General features: G+C 39.7%; 1 protein-coding gene across 1 annotated transcript in view; it reads right to left on the reverse strand.

The window, feature by feature from the left end:
- Positions 1 to 10,942: 10,942 nt before the first annotated feature.
- The window catches only part of CEP44 (centrosomal protein 44), a 59,699-nt gene continuing 50,868 nt past the window's right edge, over positions 10,943 to 19,773 (reverse strand). The window contains exon 12 of the mRNA XM_060300057.2: positions 10,943 to 10,997. Within this exon, the coding sequence (XP_060156040.1) occupies positions 10,950 to 10,997 (48 nt within the window). The 3' untranslated portion in view covers positions 10,943 to 10,949. The remainder of the gene's footprint in view (positions 10,998 to 19,773) is intronic.

Genomic DNA, 19,773 nt, shown 5'->3' on the forward strand with positions numbered 1-19,773 from the left:
TCTGTCCTTCATTCCCACATTTGGTCAAAAATCAAATCTTGTTTAACCTACTTTCCAATCATTTTTAGACTTTTCTCTTTTCCCAACGGCCCCGCTCCTGTCCGATTTCAAGTCATCCTAGCTACTCACTTGGCTTACTGAAACTGTCTGACTTGCTTACCTCTATCCTTTCCCCCTGGTCTTTCTCAAAAAGAAGCCCAAGTACCTGGATGAGTTTCTGTGATCCTTTGAATCCTAATTTATAACACTTCAATGGCTTTTCTGATGCTCTTAAGAGCTCAGAGATGGCTCACAACACCCTTCCTATCTGTGTAGTCTCCTTTTTCGTCACTCACCTCACACACCAGGCACATCCATGTTGAACCGTATCATAAGCATCCGTAGCATCATTCTTTTACCATCTCTCCCCTCTTCCAGAAATATTCTCAGCCATCTTCATCGCCTGGTTAGCATTTGTTCACCTTTTAAGTTTCGGCTTACGTATCATTTACACCAGAAATTCTTTTCTGACCTAATCCAATCCCTCAGACTGGCTAGCTATTTCTTCCATGCACCCCCATGGCATTACTGTCTCTAAAATTGCAACTCATACTTTATATTACTACCTGCTTGATTTTTTAAAAATTTTCCTAGTAAACTGTGAGGTCCATGTGGTCAGGAAACATTTTTATCTTGTTCAAGAAGTATGAATAAAAAATAATGGCTGGATAAACTGATATGCTCTCTGTCCTCATAAAGCTAATCGTTTAATAGAAGAAACAGATATTCAGCAAATAAACAGATTAAATAAATAATAACACGTGATTGAGGAAAGTTCTATCAAGTAAAATTGAGTGCTTTGAAACACAGAGTCCTGGAACCACTGAAGCATATAATCAGGGAGTGGCATGATATGGCATCATTTAAAAATTTTTTGAATCATTCTTTCTGAATGAAGAAAATACATGAAGAAAAAAAGTAACGGCCATGACCAGGAGTTATGGTATGGATGAAAACACTTGAGAGTTTGGAGGATTCACTGCTTATGTCTTCAGTATTCACTTAAGGCAATCATGGGATTACATAACTCTTCACCATTGCGGTGGCCCAGGGTTGTTGCTTGGGTGTAGCGGGCAATGAGTAACTAACCAGATCATTAAAAGATGGTATTTTGTCAGGAAATTCATTCCCAACATCAGAGCCCATTTCTAATTAAAGCATTCTAGGCATACCGCCTGTACCTCCTTGGAAGTTCAAGTTCACTTGGATAAGAATCCTTCCCATTTCTCCCCTGAGGCCTTCTTTATTTTTTTCCCAGCCTCATAAGTTTATTGCGAGAATAAAATAATATAATGCACTGAGAACCGTGCCTGGCACACAGAAAGGACTGAATGAAGGTTAGCTGTCGTTGACCTGGCTGGTCTGGAGGTGACTGCTATTGTTATTAGAGGTACAGGTGACGAGTCCAGAGGCACCACGCCTGAAATGGTTTCTTTCTTCTCTGACCTGCTCTCCCATTTGTCCACACACTCATTCTCATTCTCGGTCGTACTGGTTCCCAATTCCTGGAACAGAGACTTGTCGCTCTCCTTCAGCATTTTCTCGTGAACTTTGGTCTCGTACTCAGGCTGGTCCTCTTTAGATAAATGAACGGACTGATCTTCCCCCAACCTCTATACTGTCCACCTACTCATCAGCACCACCTCCACCATCTAATTTCCAGACACGGTGAAGATGTAAATGAATTCCTTCTGCCCCAGCTTAATGGCTGGTGATGTCTCTTTCCCATCTATATGGTCTATGTTGGAAAGTTTTCTCTCCTGAATATCTAGCATTCGGGTGGCAGTGGGTTTGGTTTTCGCATTCTCCCTTTATTGAGGTCACTCAGCCTAAGACATTTATCCTCTTTTCTTTTCTCTCCTTTCCTCTTCTCTTCTAATTCACAGAGAGGCAGCAAACACATTAGACTTCTAAACAGTCATCCTGATACACAGCAGGTGAGAGAAAATCAAAGACTTTCCTGCAGGAGCTGAGAGCACTTATAATACCCAGTGTCATACTGACCATTCTTTATAACCTTAACCAGCTAGTAGAAATTATCTGATTCTAACTTCACTAGCTATATGGCTTGAAAAATTATAGTGTCAATTCCTAATTATGTATGGCCAGAAGCTCATCTTAGACAATATGGTGTTTATGTTGTTTATAAGAACATCTTGAAAAGATAAATCTGTTTGATAAATTAAACTTTCTTAGCTGAGCTTCTCCAACCCAATAAGTAAATGACTACAGACATCTCAGGGAACTTTATCAAATGACACTGTCACTCACACCCTGGCTTCTGAGCTTTGTCCTTGTCTTTGATTATAAGTTTCCTCAAACTCTCTTGCAAACTTTTCATTTGTTACAATGATAAAGTAAACGAAGCTTTCCTGTAATGAATTTAATTTTACAGTTTGTTCCTGGAATTAATCGTTGATTAAAAGGCTTGTGGTGGTCTTTGTAAGTCCTTTAGTGTTTCATTATTATAGAAACTCAGGAAACATTTATCAAAGAGTTCTTGTGCTTTAGGAATCATTCCATGCCAGGTTTGAATATGTCAATAATGCTTAATAAAAAATGTACAATCTCATAACCAACCAACGACCAGTGTTTACACTATCCATCCGCCTTTTAACTCCGCCCGTAACTCCTATACAATCTAGATCCAAGTCTCCTGCAGCAATAAACAATCTTGACTCAGACCTCCAATTTTATAGCCTCACAGTTCACGCTCTTCATCAAAACCTATGAACCCTCAAGGGCTTATCCAGCCGGGTGTTTTAGAAAAAAAAGTTGCATTTCTCCCTTAGAAGAATTCTCATATCAGCCACTAAGAATTCTCATATCAGCCACTCATTTTGTTACTGGAATATTTTGGGTGACTAGTAATCATATGTGCCACTTTGACTATCCAATAGAGACTTAAAATCCTAGTGACAAATTTCATACTGACAGGAAACCATCCTTCCGATTATCCAGATCCCAAAGTAAAGTTTCATTTGCCCCATTTCTGAGTTCATTCCTCAGGCTTAGGCTCAGATCAGGTTAAAAATTAATCTTTCCTTAGCCAAGAACTTGCACAGCTAATGCTTGCAATACTGACTCATGTATTTAAAGTCATGCACAAAAATGGCAGAGTGCGTACTGTTACGCCATAGAGGGAAGGAATCCGGGGCAGAGTGTGTGCCATCCCTGCCGCTGGCCATGACGTGAAAACTGGGCTTCACAGCTCTACAGCTCAGAAGAGTCCCAGGTCTGGCATCACAATGGAGGGAAAGCCGTGGACAGCTCTCTGCTGGTTCTCGTGATCCCCACGCTCCCACGGAGAGACTTGGCTTTCCCGGAGCCCTCCTCTTCGAACTGTTTCCCCAGATCCCTTCATGGTCACTCTTTCTCCTCCATCAATCTTTATTCAGATCACACCTTCTCAACGAGACCCACCCTGACACCCTGTGAACATTTACGTCCCATCCTACCCGCCCCTGCATCCCAACCTCTCTTACTCCGCTCTCCTCTCTTCTTTTTTCATACTCCTAAGTATGTCAGTTGGAACAATTATATCCCCCATTCTTGGGTGTTATGGCGGCTACAATCTCAGAATATCAAGGTAGAGAGAGAGGGTGCATTGTTCTGGGCAATATGGAGGTAAGGCCAGCTTCTTTCGTTTATACCATGTCTTCAGGCAATTACTTTCTTGGAAGATAATTTTAGTAGGTCTGATTATTGTCAAAAACCCGTTTTCAAGAGATTAAATTTTGTATGATCATAAGTTGAATACTCAAATGGGATGAGCCTAATTGATTTTAGGTTACATTGTCTTTTTGAGATAATATAACAGCTGCCAGTGTTGGCTCTGCTACTTAAAATGTATGATTAACAGAAGGATTCAAATGTTTAAACATTGGAGTTGGAAGTTAAAAATGTATTTAAATTAAGCAAAGACAATATCTTGGGTAGTCCTGAGTGTCCTGTAAGTGAAAAGTCATCAGTTAGCAGCATGAAATTTTAAGTGATGACATTTTCCTCTTAAGATAAGACAGTCCCTTTGATCTTTCATCTGATATGTCAGCTAGAAAGATGGGTTGGTCCCCTCCTGTTTCCTAGCTGTAAAGATGATCCCAAACTGAGAGCCCCTGACTGTCAGAATACACCTTCTCCATCTTTCTCACACCGGGAAGATAAAATTGCTGATATCTGAAAAATGAAAGTGTGTTGTGATGTATCTTGTGCAGATCTTTGTATTAGTTGAGAGAGAGGCCGTTATGCTAAGGTAACAAATATTACACATCATTTCCACCCACAACTATTGACCACAACTCGTCACAAAGTCCTGTGTAATCGCAAAGAATCTGAGAAATGTTAGCACTCTGTCTCCAGTACAATCCTTAACACACTCTTTAAGGGCAAGACACGTTCCTTAAAGAAGGATGCCGGCAATAGTGTGTGTGTGTGTGTTTGTGTGTGTGTGTGTGTGTGTGTGTGTGTATGCTCACTTGTCCCTCTTGAATCACTCTCTCGTGGTGCCACAAAAATCAGGAACAAGGTTTAATAAAAGAAGACTAGTGCCTCGATGGTACTGCTAAAGGATAAACTGAGACATGTTAACATCGCTAAGAGTTTATTTGAGCAAACGTCAGTGTGAACGGGGCAGTGCCAACCCAGAAGTGGTTAGGAGTACTCCACAGAGAGGAGCTGGGACAAGGGTCTTGTGGAGAAAATGCAGAAGCAAAGTAAATAACTCATCTGACCTGCTACAGCTTCACGCTTTCATTATTTGGGAAAGTGGAGCTGGCGGGTTGCGATTGGTAGTTCTTGCCCTGCAGGCATTCACAGGAATTGCTGGTGGCTTAGGTCTTGGTGGCTTACAGAGGCTGCTAAGGCATTAGACACCCTCATTCTAATGGTTTCCTTGTTTAATTAATTTAATTAATTTAACAGTACGATTGGAAGGAGTCTTAAAATGTCTGGACAAATACTTTTTAAAACATTCCTTTTTTAGAAATTGAAGTATAGTTGATTTACAAAGCTGTGTTAGTTTCAGGTGTACAGCAAAATCATTCAGTTATATATATATTCAGTTAAGTATACATATACATAACTGAATATATATATATATTCTTTTTCAGATTCTTTTCCCTTATAGGTTACTACAAAATATGGAGTATAGTTCCCTGAAAAAAAATTCTTAGTTTTGAAATAAGAAAAGAAAACTAGAATGTGCTCAAAACAAATAATCACACTTTACCTTATCTTCCCTTTTATAAATACACACATTTTATATGTTTATAAAAATTAGATTCAAAGTTCTCTACCACCCAAGCACATGTGTGTAATACTGAGAATCCCTACTTGGATAATGGAAATCCTTTTCCAATAAGAATCATAATAAACGAGAATTCTGACATCAGCTTTTGTGGGTGGGAAAGCAGGTTGCATATTTTCTCCACAGTATTTAAAAAATGAATTAGAGCTTCTAGATACTCAAAAATCCCAAATAAAATTCTTTTTGTGATTCTCTTCTTGTTTTTGCTTGAATTAACCCTATGGCTTTTCCTGAATCATCCTCTTTTAGTCAGACTCACAGTGTTGATTCCCTGCATGTACTAGGAGTTCAGAGTTAAAAATAAGATACTCTTCATTTTTGAGTATAAACCAATACCTTAAAATTTCTCAGGGGAGTTAATGAAGATTCCATGAGCAATGATAGCCCCTAAGACTTTCCCACAGCAGAGAGAGAGAGAGAGAGTGTGTGTGTGTATATACATGCAGAGAGCAGGGAGGATGTGATACATGAACAGTAAATTTGGTATATGTTTTCACAGGGTTTGTAAATTTATTCCAGAGACAAAACAGAAACAGAATGACCTCTCCCCAGCCCCATTGCTCCTCATTGACTGAGTGATATAGAAAAGGTCTGGACAAGTTCTCTGTCACTAGACCCCATGTCCAGAGATTGAAGACAAGCAGTCATCGTGAAGGGCTTCCTTTAACAAACAGACGAAGGGGTGAAGATGTGCTTGGAGAGAATTCATTCCAGTTAGTGTAGAAACAGTCTGTTAAAAACAGACTGCTAGGATTCTTTTGGGTAACTCGGCCTGACTTCAAAAGAGAAGGGCCTGAATAGGTATATGTATGGTATATACATAACTGAATCACTTTGCTATATACCTGAAACTAACACAACACTGTAAATCAACTATATTTCAATAAATTTTAAAATAAATAAATAAAAATGAAATGAAAGAAGGAAAGAGAAGGGCTCTGTGATTGCAGAGAGGCAAGCTGGACCCCAGTGATCAGCTGTACCTGTCCTCACCCACCTCCAGGTTACCTCAGTGCCCCACTCTCACCCCATATAGGTAGGTTTTTCCATGTGAGACACACATGAAAGTTTCTATTTGAGTAGCTTGGAAATTGTACTTTGTTAATTAAAGGTCTTTAAGTTCATGGATTTTGTTCATTAAGAAAAAGCCTATCCAAGAAGGAACACCCAATCAAAATGATAGTTTTCCAATAACAGTAAATTAAGTGAAATTTCCCCGAATCGGCACTGTTATGGATTGAATTATGCACCACCCCCCAAATTCATAGGATGATGTCATTGCTCCCAATACCTCAGAACGTGACCTGTTTGAAAACAGAGCGGTTGCGAGTGTAATTAGTTAAAATGAGGTCATACTGGAGGGGGGTGAGCACCATATCCAATGTGCCTGGTATCCTCACAAAAGGGGGAAATTTGAACACAGACACACACAGGGAGGACAGCATGCAAAGATAAAGGCAAAGATTGTGCTGAAGCTTCTGCAAGCCAAGGAACACCAATGACAGCCGGCAAACCAGCAGAAGCTAGAAAGATTCTTCCTCTCAGTTCTCAGAAAGAACCAACTGTGCTGAAACCTTGATCTCAGACTTCCAGCCTCCAGAACTGTGAGAGAGTAAATCTTGGTTATTTACGGCACCCCGTCTATGGTATTTTGTCGTGGCAGCCGTGGCAGCCGTAGCAGACTAGCGCAGGCGCTGAGAACAAGCACGCTGTGTGTCTGCTTTAATCCTGTGTTTTCCACAAAACAACCTACATCGCAGAGGGTAGCCGCAGACAGTAACAGCTGACCGGAAACACAAGCCACTGGGATTCCTCAGTTCTGGAAGACATCTCACTTAAATATATCTACCGCCAACAGCATCGCATCCTAGGGCCATAACAAGGATGTCGTGAAGAAACATGGATTTCTAGAATCCTGGCAGGTTAAAACAAGGTGGTTTCTTGAGATGATATTATTAAAAAGAAAATCGTTAAAGAAAGAAGATGTGGAAGAGTCTTGGGAGAAAAGAGTCTTGTCTCCATGGTTACTTCACTATGTACTGTCTCTGTTGCACAGGTTTTCCTCCATCACTGACCCCTCAGTCCAGACGAATCCCTTCCCCTACGAGCTCATCCATCAACTTTGGCTCTGCAGTCATTCATACTTTCACCAGCTTTCATACACTTCTTCCTTCTTGTAATCGCTTTGTCTTCCCCCACTACTCTCTTACACAGTTTTTAAGCAAACGCTTTTCCGAGGCTGCGGTAAGAGCTGCTATTAACTTCGGAGGAGGTCCGGTGTATGCAGAAGTGGCTGTAGGGTCAGTTTTGCAGCTCCCATTTAGCTACTGGATTTCTAGCAGGTCAAGGAAATGATGAAGGAGATTCGGGGGTTGGTTTCTGGCAGCAAACTCCACAACCATAACTCTTGCTGGATTTAGTGGAGCAGAGCAGCATGAATTCGTTTAAGTCAGGCTGGGATCAAGTCTGAGGAAGATTAGATTAGACCAAGAAGGAAGTGGATGGTGGTGGGAATTGGGAGGAGGGGGTGAGGAATGAAGGGTATTAAAGATGTTAAATTCAACAATAATGACGATGATAACTAAAACTGATCACTCTCATGCTTAGTACATTGTCTCCATAAGAATCTAGGACATCAATAAGTATGTAAAAAACAATGGTAATATTTAAGTGCATTTCTGCAGCCTCTAGAAAATGGTTTAAATATGGACAAGAGATTATTTTATTTTCCTGATTGTTCAATAAACACTTTGCTAAACAATTTTTTTAAGGTATTGAATTTCCCTAAAGTGATCTCTTCTAAAAACTATTCTACTCATCAGACACAATGTTTTAAAATTTCAGGCATTATCAAAAATCTTCTTCTTTTTCTTTTTCTTTTTTTTTTTGCATGAGATACTTTGATTACATGCTTCCCCACATTGATGCAAACGGAAGGACACCAAAGCCATGGCCTTATTTTCAAAATTTATTTTAGAAGTATTTAATGGGAGGACGATGAACTTGACAGTAAGGTTTTTATAAGCTATCAACCTCTGCTCTGTGCTATCAACCTTGAGCTCTTCCAGGCACTCCTGGTTATGTCAGAATTCTCCCACCACAGCAACTTTGTGGTCGATGTGCCGTAGTCATAGGGACCCGAACTAACCAGAGATGTCTGGAAGAGGGGGTGTCTGACCAAGCTGGAAATTCCAGGAAACTTACCAAAAAAGAACATATTAAATGCTTGTTAATTCAACCAATATTTCATGGACACCAGCATTCTGGAAAATTCTTTGTTGTGCTTGAGGGTAAAAATGAGTTAGATACCATTCCAACCCTTGAAGAGCTGATACTCTGGTTACAGCCCAGAGAGGATGAGCTGCAATCCTTAGAGCACACTCTAAATCAACACCTGAAAATACTTCTGAGGGGTCACTCTTTTATACTTTTATTTCTCCTAATTGAAGAATGTTCATTAGAAATTATCTGGGGAAAAAAATAGGCTGATTTCTCTGGACATGTTATCCCTCTTTAATTTTTACTTAGCAAACCCGTAGCTCTTACTAGGTTCCAAGCCTTACTATAGTCACTTTTTGAAAATTAACCCATTACTATGATAACACTCCTGGGAGGTATTTATTATTATTTTCTCCTATTTGATAGATGAGGAAATTGGAGCCCAGAGCTAGTAAGTAGCCTGCTCAGGTTTACATAGCTAGCAAGTAGGTTACCTTTAAGTAAAATAATCAAAGATAAAAATGTTTTTAAACTATCAAAATAAAAAGGAAAAAAATCATATTCTGTATTCAGGATTTAAAGTAAATCAGAACAAGTTTCTCTAACATTTTTCAGTGCCATACTAATTAGGACAACATGTTCTGTTCTTGATATCTAAAGATGTGTATGAGAGAATAAAATGTGGAAAAATAAAATATCTTCCCCCCCAAAATCAGGTTATGTTATTGTCCTTTTCAGACTGGCTAAAGAGCAATTAATTAATCTATGTGAAGCTTTCTTGGATCTATTAAAATGTTTGGCCTATGCACCCTCTATTGGGGAAAATATTTAATCACAAGCTCTCGTGATAAACACCATTAGGTATGGTTTACTCATCTGAAAAGTGTAGATAGTACCTCTGATGAGTACCTACATCAGAGGATTATGAAAGGATTTCTCCTTTTGTGATGTGATGGTATGACATCCAGGTAGGACACCTGGATACTGGAAAGGAACACTCCTCAGCCCGGCCCTTATGCTTTGCTACGAGCAAAGTACAGCTATAAAGAAAAAGGAAACCTTAACATCCACACAATCAAAAGTAAATGCCAACATGTAGATCAGCCAGTAAACCAGTGTAGGCTCAGAGACAGCTTCCCAAACTGCGTCAGCCCAGCGAAAAGGTTACTTTTCTCAGGTTAGCAAATTGGCTTCCTGATCACTCTGATCTTAAAGGTTTAAAAAAAAAACAAAAAACAAAAACTTTTTGCTTCAAAGTAATATGAGACAGAGTCCTACTTATTTTGGAAGACCTTACAGAACTCGTTATGTACTTCTGACTTCTTGGTAAAATGACTAAATCAGTACTTCTGGGATAAGAGATTGTGCTGTCAGACAGCAGAACAGTCAACCCAACAATCGCACCTCTGAAGGAAGCTCGGGTTTTTAGCTTTATTACCTCTTGGAATGGGAAGGTCATCCGCAAATCTGTCTGATGATGAGGTCCTGATAAATAAGCTTTAATTAACATGCTTCACTTTAAGAGTCCTTAATTCCAGTATCTTAGCACAGATTAGGAAAGCAAGATATAAACTGAATCTTCTGTTGAAAAATTGATGAGCCCCTTGAGCTCATTATCAAAGCAAACTTAATCTAGACCAAGATGCCTTAAGAATTGAGTCACATGATTCAATTGATAATCATCAGATTCACAGGATTCCCCAAACTCACGGAAATATATTTTTAATTTTAATTTTATAAGACTGCTCATCAGACCTTAACACTGGTTAAATTGGATGATCTCTTTGTGTTGAGCTCCCTACCTAACTGGCTTTTCAGTTCACAGTTCCCCTTTTTGGAAACCCAGACTAGTCTTGCAGTCCTGTTTCCGGGGGGCCTGCTGGCTCGGCCCTTTCCCCTGTCCCAAGCTCCTGCCGGTGGTGCACACAGGGCCTTCCCTTGGATACTCTGCAGTAACATTTCTTGGTCACTGCTGGTGTGTTAAGGTGCATACGTTTATTTGTTTTGTTTTATGTAGATCCTCAAATCCTAAAAAGTTAAGCATATCGCCTTCTGACACACCTACTTATTCTATGTCTAAGAACTATGGTCCCAGACACTGTAGATATCTACAAAAATGACAAAAATCTTACTAAAAACAACCTAGAATTACAAGGCCATTATGGGAAACATTCCAATTACACAAGATCCTTTACTTAAGAAGTGTACTCAGAAGCAAGGACTCCAAAATCAAGCAAGCAGAATGGAATGCCTGTTTTAATTGGCATACAGAAGCCTCCAGAAAGGCTTCAAAATTCCAAAATAGCTTCATTAAAAATTTTGTTGCTGGGACTTGCCTGGTGGTCCTGTGGTTAAGACTCTGCTTCCACTGCAGCGGGGTGTGGGTTCAATGTCTGGTCGGGGAACTAAGATCCCACATACCTCGTGGTGTGGCCTAAAACATAAATAAAATAAAATAAAATAAAAGTTTTGTTGCTAAAGGCTAATGAAAAATGAAAGACACAAGAGGTACCTAAAATGAAAGATTAAAGACTGACATAACTCCTACTGCCCCCCTCTATCCTCCTGTGTTTAAGTACTCATTCTAGCAATTCTCTGTCTGAATTGTCTTTCCACTCTGAGGAGACTACGTGACAATAAACAGAAGTCCGTCAAGTTAGTGGTCTTACAGATGCCCCTAGATATACCCTTGAAGGAGGGCACTCATATGGGTCTCTCCCAGGGTTGATGGGACTCTGAGGAATTTTCTGGTAAGCTGTTACATTATTCCCTTAAATAGCCAAAGAAACTAATATTAATGAAAAATCTTGCATATCCTTGGAAAGCTGGCAGAAGCCAGGTAAGGTTAAAATTCTTGCCAAAGTCAGCTCTCTCAGATGTCTGTCTCAGTGCCCAGTCTAGTGAGAAAAATAAAGATTTCCATTGTCCCCTCCTTTCCAAGTCCAGACCCATTGTGCAACTGAGTCCCCCTAAAACCGAGCTCCTCTGCCGAGTATATGATTAACCTCTCCATCCGTTACTCCCTTTCTTGTCCAACACTTGCTCTCCTCATGATTGATAAGTATCAAAGAAAAGGGAGGACTGAAACCAGATAGGACCCTCTGGGTCCCTCCCAGGTACAAATCCTTTCTTTGTCCCCCATTTCTTCTTTGGTCTGTTTTCCTCTTTCTGGCTAACACCCCAAACTTGGTGAACATTGCATCTAGGCTCTATAAAAAGAAAAGGACCAAAAGACAAGAATAAAACTGCCTGTGTGGTCTACAGACCCTAACATTTTGACTGGCATCCATGGTTGTCCCTTTTTCAGTCTTGATTCAAACAGGAATAACTAGGAGGCATTTGCGATTCAGGACTCTCTTCCTCTGGCTGGGCCCTACTTCCCTGACCAACACCACCTGCTGCTCCTAGATGAACACTTCTGGGGAAGTTGAAGCTCAGTTACAGAAGATGCCTGAGCAAGCCACTGGGCTTAGAAAGGTGACTCCTTCAATGGAGTCCTTCTTGGACTTACTTGATTTAGATTAGTTTGGGTCTTGGAGACTATGCTTCTGACATGCACTCCAGACATTGGGAATTGCCCTACCTATACTAGTCCTAGTAGTCTCCCTGGCATGCTAAGTGCTCTCAAAAGTTTCCAGTGCATGTCCACAGCCACTAACCACCAAGCAAGTGATCTCCCTAAGACTGGAACATCAAAAAAGGAATGAAGAGAAAGACCAACTTAAAAATTGTGAAGCTGGGGACTTCCCTGATGGTCCAGTGATTAAGACTCTATGCTTCCAATGCGGGGGGCATAGGTTCAATCTCTGGTTAGGGAACAGCCCACTGCAGGGAGAAAAAAAAAAAAAAAAAGGGAACCTGAAATCATGGCCTGTGAATATCACAGAGATTAAGCACAAAAACATCATGACCTATGACTAACACACAAGGATCAATAAAAACTGCAAGAACTTCAGAATGGTAGCTGGAAGTGGCCCTAATGCCATCTCCCAGTGAAGCTGAGAGTCTGATCAAAAGGGGGGAATTGCTAAAAAAAAAAAAAAAAAGAAAAGAAAAGAAAGAGAAGCCCAGAATGAGGTCACTTACCCCACAACAGCAAACCAAGATTTAATATCCAACCTAATTACAGTTTCAGCCACTCCCAGAAAAGTGACCTTTAACCAGTCAATCTGGAATTACCTGACCAGTACTGGTGAGGTCACTGGCAGAATAGAACCCTGCCTGTCTCCAAAGGAAGGTGACCTTGCCTGAGACAATCCACTCTTTGTTAGAAACTTCCTCTTTCTATCCCCTTCTGCCTATAAAAGCCTTCCATTTTGTACAGCTCCTCAGAACTCCCTTTTGCTTGTTAGATGGGATGCTCCCTGATCCATGAATCGTTGGATAAAGCTAATTAGATCTTCAAATGTACTCGGTTGGGTTTCGTTTTTTAACACAACAAATACCTCAAAATCAGTGCACTACAGAAAAGGCAGTAATTTACTTCCTGAGGAATACTATACTAAGTACTTCAGATACGTTTTCTTATACCACACTATCTTTATTCATTCATCTGTCAGTAGACACAGAAGTTGTTTTCACACACTGGCTATTGTGAATACTGCTGCAATGAACTTGGGAGTGCAGATATCTCTTTCAGATACTGATTTAATTTCCTTTGGATATGTACCCCAAAGAGGGATGGCTGGATCACATGTTAGTTCTACTTTTAGCTTTCTGAAGTATTTGCACACTGTTTCCCATGGTGGCTGCACCAGTTTACATTCCCACCAACAGTGCGCAAGGGTTCCAAAAAGCACTAGGTCTTGAGGCAGACAAATCAGGGTTTAAAACCGTGCTCTACCTGCTCCAAGCTATGTGAACTTAAGTCATATCACCTTTCTGAATTCCCGCTTCCTTGTGTGTAAAAAGAAATTTACATCATAGGGTTGTAAAGATTTGATGATAAAAAAGGGTTTTATAGTGCCTAGACAGCGCCAATCATGTACTAGGTATTGAAACAGTTGTAGATCTTTCTTTCTTTCTTCCTTTTTTTTCCTACCTTCCCTGATTTCCACTCAGTTGTGAATTGGGTAGCACAGATTAATCGTCTGCTCACAGAAGTAAATAGCACTTTGGTATGTATAGCCAAATGCTTCTCAAGGGTTGGGAACCATCGACCCCAGCACCTTCTAACTCTCTGGTTTAATGTTGGCATTCATAAAAATGCAGTATCTACGTCTTGCTACCCTGCCGAGGAGGCAGAGACGACGTTGAGTGTAATGCTGCTCAAAACCTGATCTGAGCAATTAAAGAAAGTTTCCATGTAAACCACAAGTGGTAGCAGTCACGTCACTGTGTGGGCATGCTTGGAGGAGAGCACTGTGACTTATCTCTCACTATTTTAAAGCGTAAAGTATTGAAATTTGCAGTGAGATTTGTTCCAAAAAGCCTCTTCTTTATGATGCAGTGGACAACTTCTTTCCTACAAATATTCAGGCAATTTCTCAGGACTGTGCTGCTTTGGGTATCAATGCTGAGCACATGAACCAAATTCACTCCTATAATAAAACATTAATCTATCCCCCTGGTGCTTTTCCTAAAAGTATTAAAAAACAAGTCACTCAAGAGCTGTTGCTAGGAGGTTCTAGAGACCCACTTCAAGAAACAAAATTCAACTTCCAATCAACTGGGTAAGGTCAAAGTTTTATCTCAATGTGATGACTTTTAACTCTGACAAGTTGGATATATATATTCATCTTCATAAAATACAACACCGAGATTCTGAGCTCCAGGGCCAAATTCTCTGAATGCCTGTCTGTCGCTATCTGTATTACATATATCCTCCAAGAGATTCACTCGGATCAAGGATAGATTTTTCAAGTGGAAACATCATCAGCAAAGAAAAAACAGAAAAATGCAGGGATTGAAAGGATTGGAGACAGTACAGTGAAGAGAACTGAAAAATACATTTTATGCAAGATTATCAAGTGCCTTAGACTGTGTCACGTTTTTGAGAAAAATAAAACTGAGGGGAGACATGATAAAAAGTATACAGCCCAGTGGATTTGTAAGAATCACTATTAATTATTGATCTCTATGCATTAACCTTAGTAGCCCCAGAGAATTTTCTTCAGGAAACATTCTAATTTCAAAATCCAAGATCCTGTTTGTTATCAAAGCTAAAGAAAAAGTAGAAAACTGATAAATGTTGAAGGGCTGATGACATTTTAAATGCTTCATTCATCTCATTATCAAACAGTTGTAGGAAACTTACTCATATTATTCAAGAATTAACTATTTTATTATTGACTTACAGAACTAAAGAGAAAATAAAAAATCTTATTCTTCTACTGAAATATAGACCTTACAGACACCCACATTCCTTGGAAAGCTTGTTTTGCTATTTATACCAAAGATGGGTATACAGAAGTACTACTATGTCATGAAAATCAGAATTCTTAAGGTTTGCTGATGTGGATAAAGTAAATGAGAGAATGTTAGATATTTCTCTCTACTGAGTCATTAAGAATACCTCTTTATTTTTAAACAATCTACTGTGTTGAGAATCTACCATGAATTAGCTTCATCTGATCTCACCCAGGTTCACAGACAATAGGATTTACTGATCACCTGCTCTGGGGTGGGAATACCAGCCCTTTCTTTCCTGGCGCTTTCACACTCCAACCCCACGATGGCGCTGTCCTTTGTTACCATCCCAGTCTCACTGTGGATGTCTCATTATAGAAATTTCACTCCTTCATCACCTAGCATCCATAAGGTTTAGGTGACATTGTAGCAGGCAGACTAAAAGCTGCACCATTTGTTTGTAAAAATTGTTCTGATGCCTGACTCATGTGGAAATTTGCTTTGACACTTCCGTGAATATTCCATCAAGATTTTGAATGTGTCTTTCCTACACAGAGAGCCCCAGACATAATACACATTGTTTCACTTCATCTGACATTAAGGTGACACAGGAGAATAGTAACATATGCTAATAAATACCTCAGAAATATCCTTTTTTTTTTTTTTTGCGGTACGTGGGCCTCTCACTGTTGTGGCCTCTCCCGTTGCGGAGCACAGCCTCCGGACGCGCAGGCTCAGTGGCCATGGCTCACGGGCCCAGCCGCTCCGCGGCATGTGGGATCCTCCCGGACCGGGGCACGAACCCGTGTCCCCTGCATCGGCAGGCGGACTCTCAACCACTGCGCTACCAGGGAAGCCCAGAAATATGCTTTAAAAAAAAATTTTTTTTTTACTTATTTATTTTGGCTGCGCCAGGTCTTAGTTGCAGCGCAAGAGATCATTGTTGAGGCATGCATGTGGGATCTGGTTCCCCGACCAGGGATTGAACCTGGACCCCCTGAACTGGGAGCACAGAGTCTTACCCACTGGACCACCAGGGATGTCCTCTTAGAAGTATTCTTGATGACAATATATAGTTAGAATGAGAGGCATGAATGGGTTAACCCCATCAATTAACCTCTAGGAAGAAAAGCATAGGATCTCTCTCTCTCTTTTTTTTTTTAAACCTACAAAGCCTTTAATTAAAGACCAGGATGGACAGGTCAGGGGTCCCCTCTGCCCCCTCTTCCCCACGGCACTGCCCCATCCCTTGAAACTTGATATTAAGTCAGTGTTTCAATTTGTCTCTAGCAAGTAAATTTCACAGAAAATCCAGCAAATGATATAGAGATTTTCTCTCAGCTTTATCAAGACGAAAAGATATTGAGTATTTTGAAATGTGATATCAGAAAAACAGCAGAATTTTGTTCTTCTGCCTCATATGGCTTTAATCTGTAATCTAAAAAAGGAAGACTTTCCCAGTTTAGAAATGATGGGGCGGGGGGATAATTTAGGATTTTAGGATTAGCATACATGCACCACTGTATATATAAAATAGATAATCAACAAGGACCTACTGCAGAGCACAGGGAACTCTACTCAGTGTTCTGTAATAAACTAAATGGAAAAAGAATCTGAAAAAGAATATCTGAAATGTATGTATGTGTACAGCGGAATCACTTTGCTGTACACCTGAAATTAACACAACATAGTAGCTAATCCACTATACTCCAATACAAAATAAAAAATTTTAATAAATTAAATTAAAAAGAAATGATGAGCAGCTGAATATTGTGTAGTTATTAGTAGGAAGAGGCAGAAATAAAAGAGTTGCTTAAAATTTCTGAAAGCCATTAAGATTTTGAACCAGGAAATCCCAATTGCCATTACAGAGCTCAATGCCAAACTTTTTTTTCTCTAAAATTGTTCATTTTCATCCAGGCTGTTAGTCCAAGATTTATTTTACAAAGTGTACTCTGCCCATGGTCTTTCACAGTGTGTGTTATTTATTGCAGGTTTTTTTTATCTTACACCAATATTGATTTTTTTTTTAATGATTGTATTTGCAGCTTAAACCTTGCTAATCACCAATAATGTCTATCATTACAGATATTGTTTTTATTTGGGTCTGAGAGCAGAACCAAATTTGTCCCTTATTTTCTCCGCCTCCCCCCATCCCACCCCCCCAAAAAACAAAAACCAAGGGAACAAAAATACGAACCTCTACTGCCATCTAGTGGTGCCTCTGAATTTTTTCAAATAAAACATCTCTGGTGCAGCAAGCCGTGACTAGCAGTTTAAAAGGATTCTTCCCCTTAAATTGCTAGAATGTTTTAGATATTTTAATCTGAAACAACTAGAGATAAAAACTTTAAAAAGAAAACTCTGCATGTCTATTATATGTACATTATTATCAACAATATCATGTTTACCACTGCAAGAAGATAATGAATGCAGTGATGGCCCATTCCCATCTTACTATGTTGAACGTGTGGCTTCTTTAACTTTTTGTCATGGGATAGAGATTCACGTGATGTTGCAATAATAGCATATAGATTCCCATGGAAAAACTGCCAAACTCTTTTCGGAGTGGTTGTACCATTTTAGATCCCTACCATCAGTGCGTGAGAAATTCAGGTTCTCGGCATTCTGCCCAGCATTTGGTCTTAGTACTGTGTTTTATTTTACATACTGATAGGTGTATAGTGATGTCTCGTTGTGGCTTTGAGACATTTCCCTAGTAGCTAACGATGCCAAATTTCTTTTCGTGTGCTTACATGCTATGTACATCTTCTCTTTGTGAAATATCTGTTTATATCTTTTGCCCATTTTCTAACTTTTTTCTTTTTTTTTGCTGCTGACTTGAAAGTTCTTTGTATATTCTAGATGTAATTCCTTTGTCAGATATGCAGTTTGAAAATATTACCTACCAGTGTGTAGCTTGTCTTTTCATTCTATTAACAGGGTCTTTCACGGAGCAAAATATTTTTATTTTGATGAAGTCCAGTTTCGCAAATAATTTTTATGTATCATGCTTTTGATGTTATGTCCAAGGGCCCTGCCCAGCCCTGTGTCCTGAAGATATTCCCCCCGCTTTTTTTTCTAAATGTTTTATATTCTAACATTTTATATTTAAATCTCTGATCCATTTTGAGTTTTTTTTGGTTTTTTTTTTTTTAAGCAGAGGTCTTCTTAGAAGCCCATATGATTTAAATTTATTTATTTATTTATGGCTGTGTTGGGTCTTTGTTTCTGTGCAAGGGCTTTCTCTAGTTGTGGCAAGCTGGGGCCACTCTTCATCGCGGTGCGGAGGCCTCTCACTGTCGCGGCCTCTCTTGTTGCGGAGCACAGGCTCCAGACGCGCAGGCTCAGTAGTTGTGGCTCACGGGCCCAGCTGCTCCGCGGCATGTGGGATCTTCCCAGACCAGGGCCCGAACCCGTGTCGCCTGCATTGGCAGGCAGATTCTCAACCACTGCGCCACCAGGGAAGCCCTGAGTTCATTTTTGAATAAGGTGTGAAGTTTAAGTTGAGCTTCACTTTTTAGCATGTTCGATTGCTCCAGCATCATTTGCTGAAAAGAATATCCTTCCTCCATGGAATTATTTCTGCACCTTTGTCAAAAATCAGTCAGTTTGTGTATAACATAGGACTTTTATTTTGCTTTATAGTTAAATATATTACATGAGGACTCCCAAGCGCAATCTTTTGGTGAAACTAATACGAAAAAAATGAAAAGAGACAATTTGATAAAAATCAAAATGAAGCTCAATAACATTAAATGACCTTGGCTAGGAATACACAGAAAATTATTCAAAATGAGGAATGGAATCTTATGTAATCTTAACCTCGCCAGCTGAATTAAAACCTAATTTTAAATGAAAAGCTGTATAACCAAACAGCAGAGAGCAGGGCTTTGCAATGGCTTCCATAGTTTAAATCCTGGAGAGGCCCTTTACCAGCCACAGGACCCCGGGGCCCCAGCAACTAAACCTTTCAATTTCTGCGTTTTTCATCTTTGAAATATAAGTAATAATCCACGTCTCTCCTTGTGCTGCTGTGAGGCTGAATTAATACATGTGAAACACTTAGAACAGCATTTGACATATTAGGAATGCAATCAATGTCAGCTATCATGAATCAGATCTGACATAAAAAGTGATTATTCTAGTAATGGCATGAGTCAAATCTAGCTTTCAGGATGAGCTGTATTAACCTTAATCCTAAAGCAGTTTCCCTACTCTAAGTTCATTTCTTCCTTGTAAAATGGGATGGTTGCAAGGAACAGATGAGCTAAAGTAGCAGGAGATTGTATTACCATGGTCAGTTACTGCTTTAGTAAAGACTACTCCTAAGATTTAAAATACTGGTTGTCACAATGAGGTATCACCTCACACCGGTCAGAATGGCCATCAGCAAAAAACCTGCAAACAATAAATGCTGGAGAGGGTGTGGAGAAAAGGGAACTGTCTTGCACTGTTGGTGGGAATGTAAATGGATACAGCCACTATGGAAACTAGTATGGAGGTTCCTTAAAAAACTAAAAATAGAGCTACCATACGACCCAGCAATCCCACTACTGGGCATATACCCTGAGAAAACCATAATTCAAAAAGAGTCATGTGCCACAATGTTCATTGCAGCACTGTTTACACTAGCCAGGACATGGAAGCAACCTAACTGTCTGTCCATCGACAGATGAATGGATAAAGAAGATGTGGCACATATATACAATGGAATATTACTCAGTCTTAGAAAGAAACAAAATTGAGTTATTTGTAGTGAGGCGGATGGACCTAGAGTCTGTCATACAGAGTGAAGTAAGTCAGAAAGAGAAAAACAAATACCATATGCTAACACATATATATGGAATTAAAAAAAAAAA

This window comes from Globicephala melas, chromosome 6, assembly GCF_963455315.2.
Source record: "Globicephala melas chromosome 6, mGloMel1.2, whole genome shotgun sequence".
NCBI lineage: Eukaryota > Metazoa > Chordata > Mammalia > Artiodactyla > Delphinidae > Globicephala > Globicephala melas.